Source organism: Zonotrichia albicollis, chromosome 5 (genome assembly GCF_047830755.1).
Source record: "Zonotrichia albicollis isolate bZonAlb1 chromosome 5, bZonAlb1.hap1, whole genome shotgun sequence".
Taxonomy (NCBI): Eukaryota; Metazoa; Chordata; class Aves; order Passeriformes; family Passerellidae; genus Zonotrichia; species Zonotrichia albicollis.
In genome coordinates this window covers 6,791,473-6,815,849 of record NC_133823.1, presented here as the reverse complement: position 1 = coordinate 6,815,849, position 24,377 = coordinate 6,791,473, and the positions used below count along the sequence as shown (strand labels likewise).

Below are 24,377 nucleotides of genomic sequence, written 5' to 3'. Positions count from 1 at the left end.
GACTGGCACAGCTCCCAATTCCAAAAGTCACCAGGCCTGGCACAGCTCCCAAATCCAGAAGCCCACAGACCCCACATACCAAGAGCCCACCAGGATTGTCACAGATCCCAAATCCAGGAGCCCATCAGCATTGGCACAGTTCCCAAATCCAATATCCCACAGGCCTGGCAGATTTCCCATATCCAAAAGCCCACCCAGATTCACACAGTTCCCAAATCCAAGAGCCAACTGGCACTGGCACAACTCCCAAATCCAATAATCTACCAGGACTGGCACAGCTCCCAAATCAAATAATCCACTGGGACTGGCACAGCTCCCCACTCCAAGAGCCCACCAGCGCTGGCACAGCTCCCAAATCCAGGATCCCTCAGGCCTGGCACAGCCCCACTCCGGTACCACCCCAGTGGGGTTTGGCACCGTTTCCCAGTGGGCGGCGCAGCCGGGGGGACACCGGGGGCCGTGGGGGCACCGGGGGCTGTGGGCACGTCCCTGATGACTCAGCACCCACTGGCACGGCCGGGAGGGGCCGAGGTCACTTTCCCACACTGCCAGGGCACAAGGTCGGGCATTGACCCTCAGTGGTCACCACAGGCCAGCCTCGCCTCGTGCCACCAGTGCCCCCAGTGCCACCAGTGCCACCAGTGCCACCAGCCTCGGTGTCTTTACTGCAGGTGGCAGAGGCTGGATCTGGATCAGCCTCTACATCCCCAGAGCTGCGGTGCCCAGCTGAGAATTCCTTTGGGAATTTCCAATGGCAGAATACTCTCCTGCCTTTGAGGGCATCTTCCACCATCGCAGGTGGATCCAAGCCCAATATCCAACCTGGCCTTGGGCACTGCCAGGGATCCAGGGGCAGCCACAGCAAATCTGGGAATTCCAGCCCAGCCAGCAATTCCTTGCCAAGATCCCAGCCCAATCTCCCCTTTCCCAGTGGGAGCCATTCCCTGGCTCCTGTCCCTGCAGGCCTTGTCCCCAGTCCCTCTCCAGCTCTCCTGGAGCCCCTGCAGGGACTCTGAGGATTCCCTGGAATTTTCCTTTCTCCAGGTGAACATTCCCAGCTCTCTCAGGGCTGAGGTGCTCCAGCCCTTGGAGCATTCAGCATTCCCAGGACAACCAGGATCCATTTTGGTGGCCCAGGAGGACAAACACCATCACTTCCAACATTCCCCTTTCCTTCTTTCCCAGTTTATCCTGGAGCCACATGATGTGGGATATTCCTGGATCAGTTGGGATCAATTTTCCCAGTCATGTCTCCGCAGTTCCAATTGCAATCCCAACCCCTTCCGGGCAGGGTGAGGGCAGAGCCGCCCTTGATTCCATCCAAGACACAACAAAAACATTCCCGAGCTATCAGCACAAATCCCAAACCGCTCCCACAGGGAACAACACCAGCCCTGCTCCAGCCCCACCAGCAGGACCCCAAACCCAGAGACCTTGGAGCGCTCCAAATCCACCCTGGCCCCAAATACACGGAATTAGGGAAAGGCTGCCACGGTCGCCACTTCCCAAAATCAGAGCAGGGACTCTGAAGAGGGAAGTGCTGCGGTTTGGGGCTCCTCACCCTCCTCCCACAGCTGATAAAGGGACGTCCCTGAGCACGGGGACAGGCGGTTTCCTGGTGCCACCGCTCCGGAGGTGGCACTGCCAGAGCCACCGCCACCACCAGGTAACATCATGGGATGGGAAAGGATGGGAATTCTGGGGACAGGGATGAGGGGTGGGTGTGGCTCGTGGAGGACCCCTTTGGGATGAGCCTTGTCCATCTCCTGTCAGGAGCCAGGGAAGTGCTTGGAACTCCAGGAATCAGATCCAGGCTTGGAGGGGGTCACATCCATCCTTCATCCCAAGGAATGGTGTTCCACCACCCCGTGGTCCCTGTTTCTCTGGGTTTTGGGATGTGGTGGAGCTGAAGGGTCCCACACTGGGAATGTCCCCTCTCTGTGCTCATCCCTGTGCCAAAAAAGTGATTTTTGAACCGCAGGGATAGGTGGGAGATTGGGAAAAAATTCCTCCCTCTGAGGGTGGGATGGTTCTGGAATGGAATTCCCAGATTTTCTCTGGTTGCCCCATTCCTGGAAGTGTCCAAGGCCAGGTTGGACAGGGTTTGGAGCCACCTGGGACAGCAGGAGATGCCCCTGCCCATAGGAATGAGATGAGATTTCCACCCCTCCCATCCCAACCCATTCCTTAAATCCCATTTGGGGACACCAGGGACACCTTCCCCACCCCAGGTTGCCCCAAGCCCCACACCAAAAGCGTTTTCTAGAAATCTTTCCAACCCTTGGAATTCCGAGCAGCCAGGCCCCGCCACGGGCCACCGACCCCATCCTGAGGGATCCCCCTGGGGCCCTCAGGAATCGAAACCGGGAGAAACCCGGGAGAAGAAACGAAACTTGGCACCAGCACCAGTTGGGGGCTGGATCCCGGCTCTTCCTTCCTCTTCCGGCACAAATCCCGTGACAATTTGTGGCCTCACATCGTCCCCCCCTCCAAGCATCGACACCCAGGGGCCACCCCAGCCATTCTCTGTGCTCATAGTCTGGAAAAAATCCCAAGTAAAGCTCTCCAGAGCGGGAAATCCAGCCCGAAATCCAAGGAGCGGCGAGGAAATTGGATACAGATGTGGGAAAAGGAGGTATTGGAGAAGGAGGGAACGGTGGAGAGGGAAAGGCCGGAGAGGGGGGCTGGGAGAGGCCTCATTCCTCAGGGAGAGACCCAGGAGAGCTCAGAGGAGGATCGGAGCTCGCAGCAATCCGATCGCTGATTTCCGGGATATTGGGAAAAAGTTCAGGGGGAAATTATTCTGGTTTGTCACGGAACGATGAGGGGCGAAACCGAAAGGAATGTCAGGAGTTCGTCGGGAGCTGCAAAGATGTTTTAAATATTCCTCTGTTTATTCTTTGTATTCCTCTTCTTTTCCTTTTCTTGGTTTCTTTTTCTTCCTCTTTTTCTTCTTCTTTTTCTTCCTCTTTTCCTCTTGCCTTTTTTATTCCTTTGTTCATTTTTTCTTTATTTTTCTTTTTCTTTTTCTTTCCCTTTTTCCTTTTTCTTTAGTCTTCCTTCCTTCCTTCCTTCCTTCCTTCCTTCCTTCCTTCCTTCCTTCCTTCCTTCCTTCCTTCCTTCCTTCCTTCCTTCCTTCCTTCCTTCCTTCCTTCCTTCCTTCCTTCCTTCCTTCCCCTTTTCCCTTCCTCTTTGTTTTCCCTCCTGATTCCAGTGGGATTTATCCCACAGGGATCCATCCCACCCATTCCAGGGTCCTCAGCCACCTCCTCTTGTCCCCAGGGTCCCCTGTGCCACTGTGACCCCGTGTCCCCCATGTCCCCTGGCAGTGCCACCATGCGCCTGCCCCGCTGCCTTGTGCTCCTCGCCAGCCTCGTCCCACCAGGTATGGGGACAGTGACACCCTTGGGATTGTCCCCTGTGGGACTGGAAGCTGGGATTGGCCCCAGTGGGTGGGAGTAGGAGCCAGGCAGGAATTTGGGGGATCCCAAGGCTGATCCTGGGGGAATTTACCATCATCCCACACTGCTGACGGGCAGGGGTGGGGTGACAAAGGGACAGCCAGGTCGTGGGAGCAAGGACAAGGCGCCAGGGTGAGGAAATAAATTTGGAACCCCAGGACGTCTCTTTCCCCTTTTTCTTCATTATTTAGGCCCAAAAGATTCAGCTTTTCCTGGTTATCTCCCCCTCCTCCACCCAAAACCTCCTATTGGAGGCGTTTATCCCAAATCCCACCTTCCCCATCTAGCACAGGTGACGTGTCCCCAACGTGCCCTGGGGGAAATGGGGACACTTCTGGCTCCCTGATCCCGATTTTCCCTGGCACAGCCCTCAGCTCCTGGGGGGTCTCCTACCCCGAGTCCCTGCGGGCCAGCGGGGGATCCTGCCTGGTTGTCCCCTGCACCTTCAGCTACCCCGCGGATGTGACAACCGGCGGTGGCATCGTGGCCATCTGGTACAAGGACTATGAGGGCCAGCGGACGGTTGTGTTCCACTCCACCGCCCCCCAGGATGTGGATTCCCGTTTTGGGGGTCGTGCCCAGCTCCTGGGGGACCCCATGGCCCGGAATTGCACCCTGCTGCTGCGGGGGGTGACACCGGGGGACAGTGGCCTCTACAGGTTCCGCTTCGAGATCATCCACGGCGACCGCTGGTCGGCATCGCGGGATGTGACCCTGAGCATTTCAGGTGGGTATAACACCGAAATTCCCCAAAAATTCCCTTCTTGCCCCATTCCCTGAGGTCATCCTGCCCTCTGCTCTCCATCCCAGATGATCTGGAGCTTCCCAGTGTCACCAGCAGCGAGGAGCAGACCGAGGGACAAAGGTCCACCTTGGAGTGCTCCACGCCCTACTTCTGTCCCGGCGGTGACACCGCCCTGCACTGGGAGGGCTACGACCCCCAGGTGTCCCAGGTGTCCAGCCACGTCCAGCTGGACACCAGCGGGGTCAGCCACCAGGTGACCCTGACCAGCTCCTTCACCTGGAAGGACCATTCCAAGAAGCTGCTCTGCGTGGTGTCCGACGGATCCAAGAGGGCGAGCACGGAGGTGGTGCTGCGGGTCAGGCGTACGTGCGGTGGGGACAGGGGACACCTCTGTCACTGCCACCACGGCCACATCCCCCTCCTGCCGCCTCCTCCTTCCCTGCAGCATTTTCCGCCTGCCTCTCCCTCCCTTTCCTGCTCCTTGGCCATATTTGTCCTTTAGGTGCCACCTCCTGTCACGCACCTCCCCATGGTGGTGACAGCGCCCTGTGCCCACCACGCCCCTCTGTGTCCCCCGCAGACGCCCCCAAGGACACGCAGGTCTCGCTGAGCCCTTCCTCGGGGAACATCGGTGTGGGTGACACGGTGACCCTGAGCTGTGAGGTTGGCAGCAGCCACCCCCCGGTCTCGGGGTACCACTGGTACAAGGACGGGGTGGCCGTGGGCACCCAGCGGGTGCTGGCCCTGCGTGGGGTGCGCCGTGAGGACCACGGGCGGTACCACTGCAAGGCCCAGAACGCCCTGGGCACCGGGGTGTCACCTCCTGTCACCCTCCGCGTGTTCTGTAAGTGCCACGGGAGCTCTGCCAGGGTGGGACATCCTGAGGGTCCCACATTGGGGTGGGCACGGATGGGATGGAGGTGGCCAGTGCTGCTGGAGGTCCGGGAATTGGGGTGTCCATGCAGGAGGAGGGTGGTGGCTCCGTTGTGCCACACCTCTGTCCCTTGTCTTGGTGATCCCAGAAAAATCCCAGGAAGGGATTTCCAGCCTGGGACAGGATGCAGAGCTGGGAAGGGGTTGGGATCTTGTGGAGATCCAGAGCCGTGGTGGGAAAGGACCTTAGGGATCATTCCTACCCCTGCCATGGGCTGGGGCACTTCCCAATATCCCAGGTGGATCCAGGCCATGTCCAGCCTGGCCTGGGGCTCTTCCAGGGATCCAGGAGCAGCCACAGCTTCTCTGGGAATTCCACCCCCACAGGGAAAGGAAGTCTCCTCTTCCCACCAGATCCCTCACCAAATACAAATCCCATCCTTCCCTGCCTGAGCTGGAATCCCACAGGGATCATCTCCCCCCAGATGAGTCCCTGTGTCACCCCCAAAACCCCCCTGAGCCCACCCTGAGAGGTGAAAGACCCTTCTCCACCACCCTGCTTTTGGCCCTTGGGGCTTTGCTCTAAAGCCAGGTGTCCCCAGCTGGTGGCAGGGGACAAACCCAAATGGCCCCCAACTCTGATTTTGGGGCTTCCATCTTCTCCCAGGCTCTGGAATGGGGGATTTGGGATGGGGGATCTGTTTTCCTGTCCCCAGGGACCATCCTGAACGTGTCCCTTCTCCCTCAGCCGCAGAGATCTCAGCCAGCCCTGCGGCCGAGGTGCTCGAGGGAACAGCCACCACCTTGTCATGCAATGTCCCCGGGCGGGAGGGACACCCCGAGGAGCTGACCTACACCTGGTTCAAGAACAGCGCGTGGCTCAAGGAGGGTCCAGCTCACACCCTCCTCTTCCCCACGGTGGCTGCCGGTGACGCCGGCTACTACTCCTGCCAAGTGACCAACAGCCAGGGCAGTGACACGGCCCAGGCCATCAGCCTCAGCGTGACGTGTGAGTGCCACCAGCTCCTGCCACATGGGGCTGTGCAAACCCCACAAAATCCAGGAAATTCCCTCCAAAATTCATGGCAATTCAAGGGGTAGATGAGAGGGGTCTGCCCTGCTGGCTGAATTTTATGGGAATGCAACAAATTTTGGCCATGAGGCAGGTGTGGAGGTGACATTAAGTGACATTTGGGACGTGTCCATTGCAGCATCTCCCACTAATCCCCTCCATTCTGTAAGATTTGAGGAGGTTTCTCAAGGAGAATCCAGCAGGATAAGAACAGCTCAGGAGGTTTTCAGGGGGGAAATAACCCAGCCATGGGTTGGTTGTGACAGTTTTGGGGTAAATCCGACCTGGTGACACATGGGACAAGCAGATTGTGACATCCAGGTTGGGCAAGGGGAAACTTCCCACCCCTGGAAGTGCCCAAGGCCAGGTTGGATGGAGCTTGGAGCCACCCGGGCTAGTCAAAGGTGTCCCTGCCCATGGGACCAGCTGGGATTTAATGTCCCCTCCAACTCAAATCACTTTTGGGATTTTCCTTTTGACCACACCACAAGGACACCCCAACCTCAGCATCCTCTCCCATCCCACAGATCCACCCCGAATTCCCACCCTCACGCTCTTCCAGGAGACCCAGGGTGGCCGGCTGGTCATCGTCCGCTGCACCGTGGACAGCCACCCTCCGGCCACTCTGGCCATTGACCGCGATGGCACCGTGCTGGCCACCAGCGGGGCGCAGGTGGCCCTGGGCCAGCGGCTCGGTGTCACCGCCTCCCGCAATTCCCTGCGGCTGGAAATCCGGGATGCAGGACCCCAGGATAGCGGGAAGTACGGCTGCACTGCCAGCAATGTCCATGGTAACGCCAGTGCCACCAAGGTCCTGGTGACCCGCGGTGAGTCCTGGGTGATGATGAACACCCAAAATTGGAGGGATAAGCAGCCCACAGAGTTTTGGGGACCCCTGTGGTGGCACTGGGGGACATCGGTGTCCTGGGGGCTCTGTGGTGTCCCCTCCTCAGCAGGGTCAGAGCTGCTTCTGGAGCTGAAGGGGCTCCTGGGTTTTGTTTCCCAAAATGCCAAAAATCAGTAAATTTATCCAAATTTTTCTGCCCCATCCATCCCCACCAGTCACTGTCCCCTGACCTCCAAGTCTGGATAGTTTGGGGTGACAGGTAGCAGAAGGAGAGAAAAATCCCTCAAACCCATGTCCAAGAGGAACATCCTTTAGGATCCACAAAAAACCCCAAAAGAGACCTCAAGGTCCAATTCCGGAGAAACCAAACCTGGATTTGGGTGTCCCAGTGGGGAGCTGGGAACCAGACAAGGCCCAGCTAGCGGGAAGAGTGGACAGGGTCTGTCCTGGGAAAAAGTCACCTGGATGAAGCTGGCACTTGGAAAAAGCGGGAAAGGGTCAGGAAAGGCCCCACTGGGCTATGCAGTGTCCCCAGGGAATGTCACCTCCCAAAGACGCACGGTGACGGAAGGGACTCAGGGAAGCCCAACAGGGAATTGTAGCTGGATGGATCCACAGGAAGGATTTCCCTCCTTCCCTGAAATCCTTCTCCCACTTCAGCTGCAGGGCTCCTGATCCAGCCCTCGGCAGAGGTGACAGAGGGGACCGCGGTCACCCTGACCTGCGTGGGGACAGGGGACACAGAGGAGGAGCCGCTCTACACCTGGTACAGGAACGGCCGGAGGCTCCAGGAGAGCTCCTTCCCAACCTTGGAATTCCCATCCGTCCGCGGGGACGACGCTGGCGCCTTCCAGTGCCAGGTCCGGAGCAGGAACGGCAGCGACACGTCGGAGGCTCTCCCGCTCCGAGTGCTCTGTGAGTGTCCCATGGGAATTCCAAAGGGTCCTGGGGCTGAGCTGGGGGTGGTCCCACCTTTAGGTTTCCCCCATCCCCACCAGCCACAGCCAAGGAGCTCTTGGGGCAGGAATGTGGGGAGGGTGAAAAATTCCCTTTGGTGGGTAAATCTGGGAGTTCTGGGGAGGAGAAATGTGGAGAATTCCCACCTTCCCAAGAATTTTAATGATTGTAGAACCACGAATGGTTTTGGCCTGGGGGACCTCAAAACTCCTCTCATTCTGACCCCTCTGCCATGGGCACCTCCCACTAGACCAGGTCCAACCTGGATGTCCAAGAGTTTCCCAGGAAGCACTGGGAGCATCAATCCCTTGGATTCTGAGGGTTTTCCCAATGGATCCAGTGGTGTTTTGTCCCTGGATTGGGTTGGGAGGGACCTCAAAGCCCTTCTTAATCCAACTCCTCTCCCCTTGGCAGGGACAGGTCCCGCTGTCCCAGATCATTCCACATCCCATCCAACCTGGATGATCAGGAGGTGCTGGAAGCATCAACCCCTTGGATTCTGGGAGTTTTCCCAACCTCACGGATCCATTTTCCCCCACAGACCCCCCGAGGCAGCCGGTGCTGAGCTCGTTCCTGCAGAGCCAGGGCGGGCGCCTGGGCATCATCCAGTGCTCCGTGGAGAGCGACCCCGAGTCCAACCTCACCCTCCGGAGAGGGGACGATGCCATCGCCTGCACCCAGGGCTGTCCCCAAGCCACCAGCCCCAGGGTCCACGTCACCAGGTCCTACAACAGCCTGAAGGTGGAAATCCGGGATGTGGTGGTGGAGGATGAGGGCATTTACCTGTGCCAGGCTGGGAATTCCCAAGGAAGCGCCAGCGCCACTGTGGATTTCAAGGCTGACAGTGAGTGGGGACAGGGGGCATTGTGGCATCTGGGAATGTTCTAAGGGAGGGGAGCATGGAAAGGGAATGCTGGAGAAGGAGGCAAGATCAGGAGATGGTGGCAGGAGGGGCAGAAATATCGCATGGAAATGTCACATGTCCATGAAATCCAGAGATGGATATGGCACATGGAAATGTCACATGGAAATGCCTCATGTCCATGAAATCCAGACATGGAAATGCCTCATGGAAACATCACATGTCCATAAAATTCAAACATGGAAATGTCACATATCCATGAAATCCAAACATGGAAATGTCACATGTCCATGAAATCCAGACATGGAAATGCCTCATGTCCACAAAAACCAGACATAGAAATGCCACATGGAAATGTCACATGTCCATGAAATCCAAACATGGAAATGTCACATGGAAATGTCAGATGGAAATGCCACATGTCCATGAAATCCAGACCTGGAAATGCCACATGGAAATGTCACGTGTCCATGAATCCAGACATGGAAACACCACATGGGAATGTCAAATGTCCATGAAATACAGACATGGAAATGCCACATGGCAATGCAACATGGAAGTGTCACATGTCCATCCAGACATGGAAATGTCACATGTCCATGAAATACAGACATGGAAATGCTACATGGAAATGTCACATAGAAATGTCACATGTCCCTGAAATCCAGACATGGTGTCTCCCCCATGACATTCCAGCCCCTGGTGGGGGTTCCCTGGCTCTGTGTGACAGGAACACCGAGCAAAACATGGCCAAGGGATGTCCCTGGGCTGGTGGCACTGCCAGGCTCAGAGCTGTCCCCACCATGGCACTGTGGGATCAGCTGGAAATTGCCCACGCTGTCCCTTGGTGGCTTTGGGGGTTTGTCACCCCATTGTTGACACCAGACTCTGTTTCCTCCTGTCCACAGCCGCCAATGTCACCGTGTCCCCATCCCCCCGTGTGCTGGAGGGTGACAATGCCACCCTCACCTGCCACCTGAGCAGCGGCTCCACAGCTGTCCCCAACATCACCTGGTACCACAACGGGCAGCAGATCTCCACGGGCTCGGCCACCTCGCTGGTGCTGCAGCCGGTGGTCAGCAGGGACACGGGGCTCTACCGGTGCCAGGCCAGCACCGCGGGCGGCAGCCGGAGCTCTCCCGACGTCCTCCTGGATGTGCTGTGTGCGTCCCTTTCCCTTTCCCTTTCCCTTTCCCTTTCCCTTTCCCTTTCCCTTTCCCTTTCCCTTTCCCTTTCCCTTTCCCTTTCCCTTTCCCTTCTGTTTCCCTTTTCACTTCCCATTCTCTTCCCCTTTTCTCCTTTTCCTTTCAATTTCACTTTTCCTTTTCCTTTCCCATTTCTGTTTTCTTTCCCTTCACCATCCTCTTCTGTTTCCCCTTTTCCCTTTCCCTCTCCCTTTCCCCTTTCCCTTTTCCCTTTCCCCTTTCCCCTTTCCTTTTTCCCTTTCCCCCTTTACCTCTTTACCTCTTACCCTTTTCCCCGTTTTCTCTTTTTCTCTTTCCCCCTTTATCTCTTTCCCTTTCCTCCTTTTTCCGCTTTTCCCCTTTCTCTTTTCCCTTTCCCCCTTTATCTCTTTCCCCTTTTCCCTTTCCCCTTTCCCCTTTCCCCTTTTCCCCCTTTCCCCCTTTCCCCCTTTCCCCCTTTCCCCTTTCTGCTTTCCCCTTTTCCCCTCTTCCCTTTCCCCTTTCCCCTTTCCCCTTTCCCTCCTTTCCCACCTTTTCCCAGACCCCCAGAGCAGTGGCCCCTCCCCAGGACCCCTCTCCCGATGTGATTCCCAGCCTCTCATCCCATTCCCCCCTCGCAGACCCCCCTCGGGACCCTCTCCTGACGGCGTTCCTGGAGGCCGAGCAGGGCTCCCTGGCCATCTTCCAGTGCTCCGTGGCCAGCAACCCCCCGGCCCAGCTGGCCCTGCTCCGTGACCAGGAGCTGGTGGCCACCAGCGCTGGTGGGAGCAGCCCACGGGTCACCGTCTCCGCTGTCCCCAACTCGCTGCGGGTGGAGATCCGGGAGGTGACACCGGCAGACGATGGCAGCTACCGGTGCACGGCCACCAATGTGCACGGCTCCACGGAGCGACGGCTGTACCTGCGTGTGCAAGGTGGGGAGCCTGGGATTTGGGGGCTGGAGTGGCTCATCCCATGGGAGTGACCATGTGTCTGTGCTCCCAGTGCCACCAGATCCCCCCCAGTGCCACCAGATCCCTCCCAGTGCCACCAGATCCCACCCAGGCACCAGAATGGCTCATCCCATGGGAGTGACCATGTGTCTGTGCTCCCAGCGCCACCAGATCTCCCCCAGGGACCAGAATGGCTCATCCCATGGGAATGACCTCATGTCTGTGCTCCCAGTGCCACCAGATCCCACCCAGGGATCAGAATGGTTCATCCCATGGGAATGACCTCATGTCTGTGCTCCCAGTGCCACCAGATCCCACCCAGGGATCAGAATGGCTCATCCCATGGGAATGACCTCATGTCTGTGCTCCCAGTGCCACCAGATCCCACCCAGGGATCAGAATGGCTCATCCCATGGGAATGACCTCATGTCTGTGCTCCCAGTGCCACCAGATCTCCCCCAGGGACCAGAATGGCTCATCCCATGGGAATGACCTCATGTCTGTGCTCCCAGTGCCACCAGATCCCACCCAGGGATCAGAATGGCTCATCCCATGGGAGTGACCATGTGTCTGTGCTCCCAGTGCCACCAGATCTCCCCCAGGGATCAGAATGGCTCATCCCATGGGAATGACCTCATGTCTGTGCTCCCAGTGCCACCAGATCTCCCTCAGTGCCACCAGATCCCTCCCAGTGCCACCAGATCCCACCTAGGCACCAGAGTGGCTCATCCCACTGGAATAACCTCATGTCTGCTCTCCCAGTGCCATCAGATCTCTCCCAGTGCCACCAGATCCCACCCAGGGATTGGAGCAGCTCATCCCACGGGAATGATCTCATGTCTACACTCCAAATGCCACCAGATCCCTCCCAGTGCCACAGATTCCCCTCAGTGCCACCCCCCTGCCCAAATTCCACCACCTCAGCCCTGGGCATCTCCAGGAGGAGTTGGGGACACCCTAAGGGGACAGGGAACACCAATATCACATCAAATCCTTAGGCAGAGTGGGAATATCGCATCCCACAGGTTATGGAAGTGACAAGGGGACACCGGCAGTGCAGAGCTCTGCCCTGTCCCCTCTGAGCTGGCACTGTCCCTGCTCCAGCCGCCCACGTTCTGATCTCACCGTCCTCGGAGGTGCTGGAAGGTGACAACGTGTCCCTGCTGTGCCAGGTGGCCGGAGAGCCACCGGGTGACACCGTCTACTCCTGGTACAAGGACAGCAAGTGGCTGCAGGAGGGTCCTGACAGTGTCCTCGTGCTGTCCCATGTCACCAGCGCTGCCACCGGGCTCTACCACTGCCGGGCCCGGAGCTCCGCGGGGACCAGCATGTCCCCTGCTGTCACCCTGAGCGTCTGCTGTGAGTGGGACCTGCCTGGGATGGGATGGGATGGGATGGGATGGGATGGGATGGGATGGGATGGGATGGGATGGGATGGGATGGATGGATGGATGGATGATGGATGGATGATGGATGGATGATGGATGGATGGATGGATGATGGATGGATGATGGATGGATGGATGGATGGATGGATGGATGGATGGATGGATGGATGGATGATGGATGGAACAGAATTGGGAGGAATTGGGATGATTTGGGATGAGATTGAATTGAGATGAGATGGAGTGGGATAAAATGAGATGGGGAGGAAATGCGATGGGATGGAACTGGGATGAGACAGGAGGAGATAAAATGAGATGGGATGGGGATGAGGATGGGATGGGATGGGATGGGATGGGATGGGATGGGATGGGATGGGATGGGATGGTACTAGTGGAATAGTATCAATGGGATGGTGCTGATGGGATGGGATGATACCACTGGAATGATGCCCTTGGGATGGTGCCAGAAGGATCGCACCGCTGGAATGGTGCTGAGATGAGACGGTACCACTGGACTGGTGCCACTGGAATGGTGCCACTGGAATGGCGCCACTGGAATGGTGCCACTGGAATGGCACCACTGGAATGGCACCACTGGAATCATGCTGAGATGGAATGGTGCCAATGTGATGGTGCCAAGGGGATGGCATCACTGGAATGGCACCGATGGCACCATGCTGGACACAGGCACCTTGCTGGGTCCCAGGGGTCCCTGGGTGCATCCTGAGGTCTCTCCCCCCGTCCCGGGCAGACCCCCCACGGGCGCCGGTGCTCAGCACTTTCCTGGAGCCTCCGTGGGGCCAGCGCGGGATCCTGGAGTGCTCCGTGGACAGCTCCCCGCCGGCACAGCTGGCCCTCTTCAAGGACGGGGCCCTGGTGGCCTCCACGGCGCTGTCACCGCCTGTCCCCCAGCCGCGGCTCGGTGTCACCTCGGCCACCAACGCGCTGCGTGTCCGCATCCACCCTGTGCTGCTGCAGGACGAGGGCGAGTACCGGTGCGTGGCCACCAACGCCCACGGCAATGCCAGCACCAGCGGGAACTTCTCCGGAGGAGGTGAGGCACTGGGAATGGGATCCATGGGATCCATGGGATGGGATGGGATGGGATGGGATGGGATGGGATGGGATGGGATGGGATGGGATGGGATGGGATGGGATCCTTGGGATGGGATCCTTGGGATGGGATGGCATGGCATGGCATGGGATCCATGGGAAGGGATCCATAGGGTGGGATCCATGAGATGGGATCCATGGGATTTGATGGGATCCATGGGATGGGATCCATAGGGTGGGATCCATGAGATGGGATCCATGGGATGGGATAGGATGGGATCCATGGGATGGGATCCATGGGGTGGGATGGGAAGGGATCCATGGGATAGGATGGGATCCATGGAATGGGAATGGGATGAGAAGGAGATGAGAAGGAGATGGAGAGCTGCAGGCAGCAGATGGAATGGCGGGATTTGGGTTATGGTGATGAGGTGAAGGGATGGGAATGGGGGAGGGAGTGTGGAGAGCAGCTGGAATAGGATGGACAGGATGAAAATGGGGAAAAAAGGGGGAAAATCTGTGTTTATGGGGAGGAAGGTATTCTCAGAGAGCTGCAGGTGTCCTGGGCGTGTGGCAAAGGAACAGGGCTCTGCTTGGATGTGATTCCAAGGGCTGGCTTTGCTGTGTCCATCCATGGCACTGCCCTGCTGCCATCACCCTGGGAATCATGGAATCATGGAATGGTTTGGGTTGGGAGAAACCTTAAATCCCGTAAATCCCACCCCTGCCATAGACAGGGACACCTTCTACTATCCCAGGCTGCTCCAAGCCCCGTCCAACCTGACCTTGGACACTTCCAGGGATGGAGCATCCCAAACAAATCCATGGGAACACCACAGGAATGGTGTCACCTGTGGGTTGTGATGACCGTTACCTCTTTTTACTGCCCTGGAACTTTTTCCCACTCTGGAAATTGAGGGATCCCCACTTTTTTCTGGAAATTGAGGGGAGGGATCCCCATTTTTTCCTGGAAGTGAAGGACCACCATTTTTTCCTGGAAGTGAGGGATCCCCATTTTTTCCTGGAAGTGAGGGATCACCACTTTTTTCTGAAAATTGAGGGGAGGGATCCCCATTTTTTCCTGGAAGTGAGGGATCACCAATTTTTCCTGGAAGTGAGGGATCACCATTTTTTCCTGGAAGTGAGGGATCACCACTTTTTTCTGGAAATTGAGGGGAGGGATCCCCATTTTTTCCTGGAAGTGAGGGTCCATCCCTTTTTCCTGGAAGTGAGGGATCACCATTTTTTCCTGGAAGTGAGGGTCCATCCCTTTTTCCTGGAAGTGAGGGACCACCACTTTTTCCTGCAAAGTGAGGGATCACCACTTTTTCCTGGAAATTGAGGGATCGCCACTTTTTCCTGCAAACTGAGCCATCTCCATTTTTCCTCCCCTCCTGTGCAGCCGCCCGGGTCTGGATCTGGCCGTCCCCAGACGTGCGGGAAGGGGGCAGTGCCACCCTCACCTGCGTGGTGGCAGGAGGGGACCGGGACGTGCTGAGTTACACCTGGTACCGGAACCAGGTGTGGCTGGGCACCGGCTCTTCCCACAACCTCACCTTCCCTGCGGTCACCGCCTCTGACGCCGGCTCCTACCACTGCTCCGTGCAGACCCCAGCCCGGAACCACAGTGCCACCCCTGTCACCCTCAACGTGCTCTGTGAGTCCCCAAGGGCACCTTCGTGTCACTTGGTGTCACCCCTCGGTTCGTTCCCCATGGCTGGAGAGATGGGGCAGTAAGGCCTGGTTTAATTTGGGTGGATTAATTAATTAGGGGGGCTCAATAAATGTATTCCAGAGGATAATTAAGCCAAGCTTTACACTTCAGACCTGCTCAGAGACCTCAAAACCTTTTCCAAGTTTCCTCATGCTCCACACCAAACCCAGCAGGAAAATCCTTGGCTTTAATGCTGGATTTAGGAGATTTTTTTTATCCCTGACTGGGAAAATTAAAACCAGATTTTGCTAAAAAAAACCAAAAAGGAACAAAATGTTGTTGCAAGTTGGAACGTGAGAAATTTTTTCCTCTTTTTTATGAGAAAAAGATGGTGTTAATTTATAAATCTCCCTGATGAGTGTGGGACTGAGGCTCTGGAGCATGGGGAATCCCTGGCATGAAGGGCTGGAGCAGCAGGAGAAGCTGAGGGAGCTGGGAAAAGGCTCAGCCTGGAGAAAAGGGGGATCAGGGACTGTGGGAAATGGATTTGTCGAAGTTTTAAAGTTTGACAGAAGGGATGGACAAACGGGGACCTTGTGGCTCTGCACAACTCCTGCCAGGAGGGGACAGCCAGGGGGTCAAGAACAGGGACAGGACAAAGGGACACAACCCGAAGCTGTGCTAGGGGAGGTTTTGGTCGGATATTGGGAATTTTGGTTGGATATTGGAAATTTTGGTTGGATATTGGGAATTTTGGAATTTTCCCTCCTGGAAAGTGCGGCGGTGGAGTTCCATCCTTGGGATGTGGCACTTGGGGACACACTCAGCAGTGGCCTGAGAGGACACTTGGACTCGCTGAGCTCAGAGGGCTTTCCCAACCCAACCAATTCCACGATTATCCCTTTCTCCACATTTTTCCCATCTCACAGACCCCCCGAGGAACATGAGGCTGCAATCCTTCATGGAGAGCAGCCAGGGGACAGCCACCATCCTGCTGTGCGCGGTGGACAGCCACCCCCCGGCCCAGCTCACCCTGCTCAGGGGGGGACACCCGGTGGCCTCCAGCCCGCCCAGGGGAGGTGACAGCCCCCGGCAGAACGTCCGCGTGTCCCCCTCTCCCAACGCGCTGCGCTTGGAATTCCGGGAGGCCTCCGAGGAGGATGAGGGTGAATACGAGTGCCAGGCACGGAGCGCCCTCGGTGACACCCGCGCGTCCCTCACGCTCCGGGTGCAAGGTGAGGAGGGAGGGGGACAAAGATTTGGGGACACTGCCAGGGGGGCTCTGAAGGGTGCAGGACTGGGGGTACCCAATTTTGGAGGAGCTGGAAGTTCGGGACACCAGTTTGGGGCTGGAGGCTTTGAAGGGAAAATGTGACCAAAATCCACTCCCCGCAGCCACCAGGGTGCTGGTGCGACCCTCGCCCTCAGGGTGCGAGGTGAGGAGGGGGACGAGGGCTTGGGGACACTGCCAGGGGGGCGTTGAAGTCTTTGAGGTACCCAATTTTGGAGGAGCTGGAAGTTTGGGATACCAGTTTGGGGCTGGGGTCTTCGAAGGGAAAATGTGACCAAAATCCGCTCCCCGCAGCCACCAGGGTGCTGGTGCGACCCTCACGCACTGGGTGTGAGGTGAGGAGGGGGACAAAGATCTGGGGACACTGCCAGGGGGGCTCTGAAGGGTGCAGGACTGGGGGTACCCAATTTTGGAAGAGCTGGAAGTTTGGGACACCAGTTTGGGGCTGGAGGCTTCGAAGGGAAAATGTGACCAAAATCCGCTCCCCGCAGCCACCAGGCTGCTGGTGCAAACCTCGCACTCCAGGTGTGAGGTGAGGAGGGGGACGAGGACCTGGTGACACTGCCAGGGGGACTCTGAAGGGTGCAGGATTTGAGGTACCCAGTTTTGGAAGAGCTGGGAGTTTAGGACACCAATTTGAGGCTGGAGGTTTTGAAGGGATAAGGTGACCTCCCTGCGCCCACTAGGGTGCTGGTCCGACCCTCACGCTGCAGGTGCATTGTGAGGAGGGGGGACAAGGTCTTGGGGACACTGCCAGGGGGGCGTTGAAGGATTTGGAGTACCCAGTTTGGGAGGAGCTGGAGGTTGGGGATAGCAATTTAGGGGTGAAGGCTTCGAAGGGAAAACGTGACCAAAATCTGCTCCCCGCAGCCACCAGGGTGCTGGTGCGACCCTCGCCCTCAGGGTGCGAGGTGAGGAGGGGGACAAAGGTTTGGGGACACTGGCAGGGGGGCTCTGAAGGGTGCAGAATTGAAGGGTGCAGGATTTGGGTGCCCAATTTTGGAGGAGCTGGAATTTTGGGACACCAGTTTGGGGCTGGAGGTTTCGAAGGGAAAATGTGACCAAAATCCGCTCCCCGCAGCCACCAGGGTGCTGGTGCGACCCTCGGCCGAGGTGGCGGAGGGGACAGAGGTGACCCTGACGTGCCAGGCCCCTCAGGCGCAGCCGGGGACGCTCTACACGTGGTTCAAGAACGGGCGGTGGGTGACAGAGGGACCCGAGCCCTCGCTGGCGCTCCGCGGCCACCGCTCCGACGCGGGGCTCTACGGCTGCCGGGCGGGCCGGGGGCGCCGCGCCTCCCCCGTGGCCCTCGCCGTGCTCTGTGAGTGGGGGGCGACACCTCCGGGGGGGCGGGAGGGGACAGCAGGACGCGCCACTCCCGCGGGGACATCGCTGTCCGGTGTGTGTCGCCACCCCGCGACACGCGGCGACAGCGCAGCCCCCGCTCGGGGGTGACCTCCCTGTGGCCCGGCGGGGTGTGGGGGGACACTCGCTGTCCTTGTCGCCGCAGATGCCCCGCAGGAGCCCAGCTTCGTGGCGCTGGTGGAGCCGCGCGGGGGGCGGCAGGCGGTGCTGCTGTGCTCGGCCGACGGTGTCCCCCCGCCGGCCATCGCCGTGAGCAGGGGACAGGGCCACCCACCCCTGGCCACCAGCCTGGGCCCCTCGGACCCCCGCTTCGAGGTGCGCGCCACCCCCACGTCGCTGCGGGTGGGGATGGCGGCGCTGGAGCCGGGCGACGCGGGGCTCTACCTGTGCTCGGCCACCAACAGCCGCGGCTCGGCCACCGCGTCCCTGCGCCTGCAGGTGCCAGGTGAGGTGTCCCCGAATCGCCAAGTGGCCAAGGTGCGGGGTTGTCCCCGTGAGCGTTCCTGGAGTCCCCAATGTCGCTCCTCAGGGGTCGCGCTGACGGTGGAGCCCTCGCAGGAAGTGCCCGAGGGCACCAAGGCCACCATGAGCTGCTCGGCCACCGCCTGGGGGGACAATGGTGTCAACTACACGTGGTACCGCGACGGGAGGTGGCTCTGGGAGGGACCGTCCGGCACCTTCGTCCTCAGCCCCGTGTCCAGCGCCGACGCCGGCTCGTACCAGTGCCAGGCCAGCGGGACATGGGGCACGGCCACCTCTGTCCCCCTGAGCCTCAGCGTCCTCTGTGAGTGTCCCCAGCGCCTCCAAGCCGCGTGTCCCCAGCACCTGTCACTAGTGTCACCTCCGCAGGGCAAGGAGAGCTTCTTCCTCTTCCTCTTCCTCTTCCTCTTCCTCTTCCTCTTCCTCTTCCTCTTCCTGCCCTGTTCCTCTCCCTTTGGGGATTTTGGGGTTTTTTAAGGTAGATTTGGGGGCAAAATGCTCCAGAGCTGAGGAATTTTCTGGTTGGGTGTGGAATGAGGGGCTGAGGAACGTGGGAAGCCACCAGGGCAGGGATGGATGGGGTGGGGATGATCCAGGATGGAGAAGGGATGAGTTAGGATGGAGAAGGGATGAGTTGGGAAGCTCTTGGTGGCCTTGGGAAGGGGATTTGGTTTTTTTTTTTTTAGGATTGGTCTTCAGAAGTTGGATTTGGAGCCAAAGAGCTCCACCTGAGGGGTTCTCCAGCTGGAGGTGGGAGCAGAGGATGAGACGATGATCCAGGCTGGAGGAGGAACACTTTAGGAAGCTTTTGGGAAAGGGATTTGGGTTTTTTTTTTTTAGGATTGCCCCCAAAAATCAGATTTGGAGCCCAGAAGCTCCAACCTGAGGGGTTCTCCAGCTGGAGAGCAAAGTTCTCTAGTGGGAGCAAAGGGCTGGAGAGGGTGTGACGATGATCCAGGCTGGAGGAGGGACGCGTTAGGAAGCTTTGGGGAAAGGATTTGGGGCTTTTTTAGGATTGCCCCCCAAAAATCAAATTTGGAGCCCAGAAGCTCCAAGTCAGGAAGATTCTCCAGCCTTGGGGTGGCAAGACAAAGACTGGAGAGGGTTTGAACCCCCAGCACCGGGATGAACAGGATGGGACAGATCCAGGACCACTTTAAACCACTTTTGGACAGCCAGGCCTGGCTGTGCCGCCCCGTGTCCCACTGCCACACTCGCTGTCCCCTCACAGACCCCCCTCGGGCCGTGTCGGTGAGCACCTTCCTGGAGAACCAGAACGGACACGGGGCCATCGTGCTGTGCACGGCCCAGAGCCACCCTCCCTCCTCGCTGGCCCTGCTGCACCACGGCCACCTCCTGGCCACCAGCCTGTCCCCTGCTGTCACCCCGGGGGTGCGGGCCACCCCCTCGCACAACGCCCTGCGCGTGGAGCTGGTGGCCCTGGGGACAGCGGCCGGGGGACGCTACGTCTGCGTGGCCACCAACGCCCTGGGCAACGCCACGGCCAGCGCTGACTTCGATGTGCACAGTGAGTGGGGACACAGGAAATCCCAAAAAAATCCCTGGAATTTGGACATGCAATGGGATCAAATGGCAAAATATGAGGGTGACACTTGTGGCTCTCTTGGGGACATCTGTCCCTGGCAGGGTGGCCTTTAGGACAGGAGACAGTGGCACAGTGAGTGGGGCCAGAGGAAACCCCAAAAAAGTCCCTGGAATTGGGAGATGGAATGAGGTCAAACAGTAAAATGTGAGGGTGACACTTGTGGCTCTCTTGGGGACATCTGTCCCTGGCAGGGTGGCCTTTAGGACAGGGGACAGTGGCTGCCAGGAGCAGCAATTGTCCCCACCTGTGACTTCTCCCCCATGTGTGTCCTCACCCCAAATGCTGCCTGTCCCCCACTTTGTCACCCCCAGTGTCCCCTTCATCCCTTTTGGGGCACCCCAAGGTCTGGGGGTCCCACTGGCACTGTCCCCATCTCTGTCCCCAGCTCTGAGCCACCTGAGGACCTTCCGTGTCCTGTCCGGGCTGTTCGTGGCCATCGTGGCCATGGCCACCGTGGCCCTGCTGGCCCTGAAGGTGTGGCCCAGGTGACGTCCTGGATGGGGCGGGGTGGGGGGACAGGGACACCTGGGTGGGGGGACAGGGACCCTGGGATGGGGGACAAGGACTCCAGGGTGGCACAGGGACCCCGGGATCAGGGGACAGGGACACCTGAGTGGTGGGGCAGTGACCCTGGAGTGGTGACAATGAACCTGGGGTGGTGGGACAGTGACACTGGAGTGGTGACAAGGCCCTGGGGGTGCTGGGACAATGACCCTGGCACAGTGACAAGGACCCCAGGGTGATGGGATAGTGACCCTGGAGTGGTGACAATGACCCTGGGATGGTGGGACAGTGACCCTGGCATGGTGACAAGGACCCCAGGGTGGGACAGTGACTCTGGCATGGTGACAATGACCCCAGGGTGGGACAGTGACCCCGGAGTGGTGACAAGGACCCCGGGATGGTGGCGCAGGGACCCCAGGGTGGCACAGGAACCATTGGATCAGGGGACAGGGACCCTGGCACTGGGACAAGGGCCTTGGTGTAGGGACAGGGACCCCAGGGTGGTGGGACAGTGACCCTGGAGTGGTGACAAGGACCCCGGGGTGGTGGGACAGTGACACTGGCACAGTGACAAGGCCCTGGGGGTGGTGGGACAATGACCCTGGAGTGGTGACAATGACCCTGGGGTGGTGGGACAGTGACCCTGGAGTGGTGACAAGGACCCTGGGATGGTGGGACAGTGACCCTGGCACGGTGACAATGACCCCAGGGTGAGACAGGGACCCTGGCATGGTGACAAGGACCCCAGGGTGGGACAATGACCCTGGAGTGGTGACAATGACCCCGGGGTGGTGGCAGCTCCCTGTGCTCCCTGGCAGGATCAGGAATTTCCGGAGCTGGACCCGTTCCGAGGACACCCTGGAGCTGAGGAGCAAACAGGACCTGCCACAGGTGGGGACATCAGTGGGGACATCACTGGGGACATCACTGGGGTCCCCTGAGCTCTGGGGGGTTCCTTCCAGGAATCCTGGGATCAGACCTAGCCTGGTGGCCCCGTGGTGCCACCTCAGCCATGGCTGTCACTGTCACAGGGACAGGAGGGACAGAGCCTTGAGGGGACCCAAAATCCCCCTGCCAGCCTCATTCTGGAGGGGCTCCATGGCACAGGGGGTGGCAATGCCACCCAAAATGTCCTCTGTCCCCATGGAGTGTCCCCAGCCATGGGCACCATCCAGACAAGAACAGGGTGTCCCCAGACACAGACAGAGTGTCCCCAGCCATGGACAGAATGTCACCATCCATAGACAGGGTGTCCCCAGCCATGGACAGGGTGTCCCCAGACATTGACAGTTTGTCCCCAGACATCAGCAGTGTCTCCAGAAAAGGACAGGGTGTCCCTAGATATGGACAGAATGTCCCCAGACACAGACAATGTGTCCCCAGCCAAGGACGGGGTGTCCCTAGACAAGGACAGGGTGTCTGTCCCCAATCATGAGCAGTGTCCCCAACCCTGGGCAGAGTGTTCCCAGATAAGGGCAGGGTGTCCCTAGATATGGACAGGATGTCCCCAGCCATGAACAGGGTGTCCCCAGCCATGACCGGAGTCCCCAGCCATTGGCAGGGCATCCTGAGACAAGGACAGTGTGTCCCCAGACAAGGACGGGGTGTCCCCAGCCATGGGCACCATCCAGACATGGACAGGGTGTCCCCAGACACAGACAGGGTGTCCCCAGCCAAGGACAGTGTGTCCCCAGACAAGAACAGGGTGTCCCCAGGCAAGAAAAGGACGTCCCCAGCCATGGCAGAGTGTCCCTGGTCAAGGGCACGGTGTCCCCAGCCAAGGACAGGGTGTCCCCAGACACAGACAGGGTGTCCCCAGCCATGAACCGGGTATCCCCAGCCATAGACAGGGTGTCCCCAATCATGAGCAGTGTCCCCAGACCCAGACAGGGTGTCCCCAGACACAGACGGGGTGTCCCCAGACACTCCCAACCTTTTCCAGATGGATGGAGCATCCTGACCCGGTGCCTCTTGGACCCCAGGCCAGCCGTGGCCGCTGGAATCTCCCCATCCTGGCTGGACCCAGGGACCCCCCCGGGGATCCCCCGGCCCCATTCCAGCCCCTCGTCCCTTCCCCATGGATCCTTGTCACCACCAGGTGACACCGCCGGGCTGGGAAACCCCGGGACAAGAATAAAACCCAACCTCCCGGTGCTGGGAATGTCCTGTTTGTCACCCCTGTCCCTTTTCCCTGCCATCCATCCCGGTGGCCCCTTGGAGAGGGAGGGGACACTGGGGTCCCCAAGCCACCCCTCAGTGTCCCCTCGGTGCCTGGGATGAAGGGACCTGGGGGTGGGAACTCTGCTTGCTGGTGGCAGCGGGACGGTGTCCCCTCTGGCCGTGTCACCTCTGGCTGTGTCCCCGCTGCCGTTAGAGGTCACTGTGCGGCCACCAGACCTGGCCTCGGCCGCGGGGATGTGGCTTTGGGATGTGGAGCTGGAGCTTCCCGGGAATGGGGGAGGATTTGGGATCGGGGGGGAATATGGGATCGGAGGCTCCCGTGGGTGTTTAATCCCTCCCTCTGTGCCCGTTCTGCTGCCAGAGCAGGCGCTGGGCTGTCCCCATCCCTGTCACTGCTCTTGTCCCTGTCTGTGTCCCCATCCCTGTCACTGCTCTTGTCTCTGTCGGTGTCCCCATCCCTGTCACTGCTCTTGTCCCTGTCTGTGTCCCCATCCCTGTCACTGCTCTTGTCTCTGTCGGTGTCCCCATCCCTGTCACTGCTCTTGTCCCTGTCTGTGTCCCCATCCCTGTCACTGCTCTTGTCTCTGTCTGTGTCCCCATCCCGGTCCTCAGTCCTGCTCCCGTGCCAGCCCTGGTCCCTGTCCCCATCCCCATTTCCAGTCCCATCCCTCTCCCCATCCGTGTCCCCATCTCCATTCCTCTCCCCATCCCCATCCCTGTCCCCGTCCCTATCCCCGTCCCCGTCTCCAACCCCATCTTTGTCCCCATTTCTGTCCCCGCTTCTCTCATTATCCCCACCTGTGTCTCCACCCCGTGCCCCCATTCCTGTCCCCATCCCTGCCCCCATCCCCATCTGTGTCCCCACCCGTGTCCCCATCCCTGTTCCCTCTTCTCTCATTATCCCCATCCCTGTCCCCATTCCCATCTCCAGCCCCATCCATGTCCCCACCCCGGTCCCCACCCCGTCTCCAGTCCCCTCCCTGTCCCCTCTTCTCTCATTATCCCCACTCTGTGTCCCCACCCCTGTCCCCACCTGTGTCCCCACTCCGTCCCCTGCCCACGGCCATCAGGGTGGTGGCAGGGTCACGAGCAGGGTGGCAGTGCGGTGACAGCCCTCTGGCGGGGTGGTGACAGCGCGGAGGCGACAGAGCGGTGTCACCACCCCTGCCCCCCCCCGCCAGCGCCGCCTCCTCCCCGCGGTCCCCGCGGGCACCGAGGGGCAGCGGGGTCAAACTTTGTCACCTGCGCCCGCCTGGTGACAGAGGTGACCCGGCCGCTCCCGCCCTCGGGCTGGCGCTCACCTTTCCAAGGACCTTCCGCTCCAGCGCCACCGCCCCCAGTGTCACCGCCCCAGTGCCACCACCCCAGTGCCACCACCCCCAGTGCCACCACCCCCAGCGCCACCGCCCCCAGTGTCACCGCTCCAGTGCCACCACCCCAGTGTCACCGCCCCCAGTGCCACCACCCCAGTGCCACCACCCCCAGCGCCAGCATCCCCAATGTCACCATCCCCAGTGCCACTACCCCCAGTGCCACCAAGCCAGTGTCACCACCCCCAGCGCCACCATCCCCAGTGTCCCCATCCCCAGTGTCACCATCCCCAGTGCCACCATCCCCAGCGCCACCACACCAGCGCCATCGCCTCGCGTCCTCCTCGGCCACCTGCGCCCACCGGGGTCCTCCTCCTCCTCCTCCTCCTCCTCCCGTTTTTCCGGCCCGGAGCTCGGGAATTCCAGCCTGGATTCTCCGTGGAGCGGGATCGGGATTGGGATTGGGATTGGGATCGGGATTGGGATTGGGGTCGGGATTGGGGTCAGAATCGGGATTGGGGTCAGAATCGGGATTGGGATTAGGATCAGGGTCGGGAGCGGGATCGGGAATGGGGAGTGGTAGCGGGGTCAGGATCAAGATCAGGAGCGGGATTTG

General features: G+C 59.3%; 1 protein-coding gene across 3 annotated transcripts; it reads left to right on the top strand.

Moving 5' to 3' along the window:
* Window positions 1–1,551: 1,551 nt before the first annotated feature.
* Window positions 1,552–22,565, top strand: SIGLEC1 (sialic acid binding Ig like lectin 1). Of its 3 annotated transcripts, none has more exons than XM_074540688.1 (22): window positions 1,552–1,666; window positions 3,283–3,385; window positions 3,829–4,188; window positions 4,272–4,568; window positions 4,787–5,050; window positions 5,828–6,088; window positions 6,679–6,978; window positions 7,659–7,913; window positions 8,497–8,799; window positions 9,726–9,980; window positions 10,622–10,915; window positions 12,038–12,292; window positions 13,069–13,371; window positions 14,773–15,027; window positions 15,954–16,259; window positions 17,397–17,636; window positions 17,826–18,125; window positions 18,210–18,464; window positions 19,392–19,688; window positions 20,152–20,240; window positions 21,089–21,161; window positions 22,213–22,565. In XM_074540688.1, exons 2-22 carry the CDS (start codon window positions 3,316–3,318, stop codon window positions 22,548–22,550), a joined length of 5,370 nt encoding a protein of 1,789 aa, XP_074396789.1. In that variant the 5' UTR covers window positions 1,552–1,666; window positions 3,283–3,315; the 3' UTR covers window positions 22,551–22,565. The 3 variants fall into 3 exon arrangements, with proteins under 3 accessions (XP_074396789.1, XP_074396788.1, XP_074396790.1); XM_074540687.1 differs by lacking the exon at window positions 1,552–1,666 and adding an exon at window positions 2,346–2,635; XM_074540689.1 differs by lacking the exon at window positions 1,552–1,666 and adding an exon at window positions 2,428–2,635 and having other exon boundaries at window positions 20,152–20,251; window positions 22,213–22,423.
* Window positions 22,566–24,377: the final 1,812 nt, after the last annotated feature.

Bases quoted from the DNA above. Each gene is read 5' to 3' on its own strand.
- SIGLEC1 (XM_074540687.1), top strand. The intron at 17,637-17,825 runs GTGAGTGGGGGG...TTGTCGCCGCAG, and splicing joins CGTGGCCCTCGCCGTGCTCT to ATGCCCCGCAGGAGCCCAGC. The intron at 19,689-20,151 runs GTGAGTGGGGAC...CTCTGTCCCCAG, and splicing joins CGCTGACTTCGATGTGCACA to CTCTGAGCCACCTGAGGACC.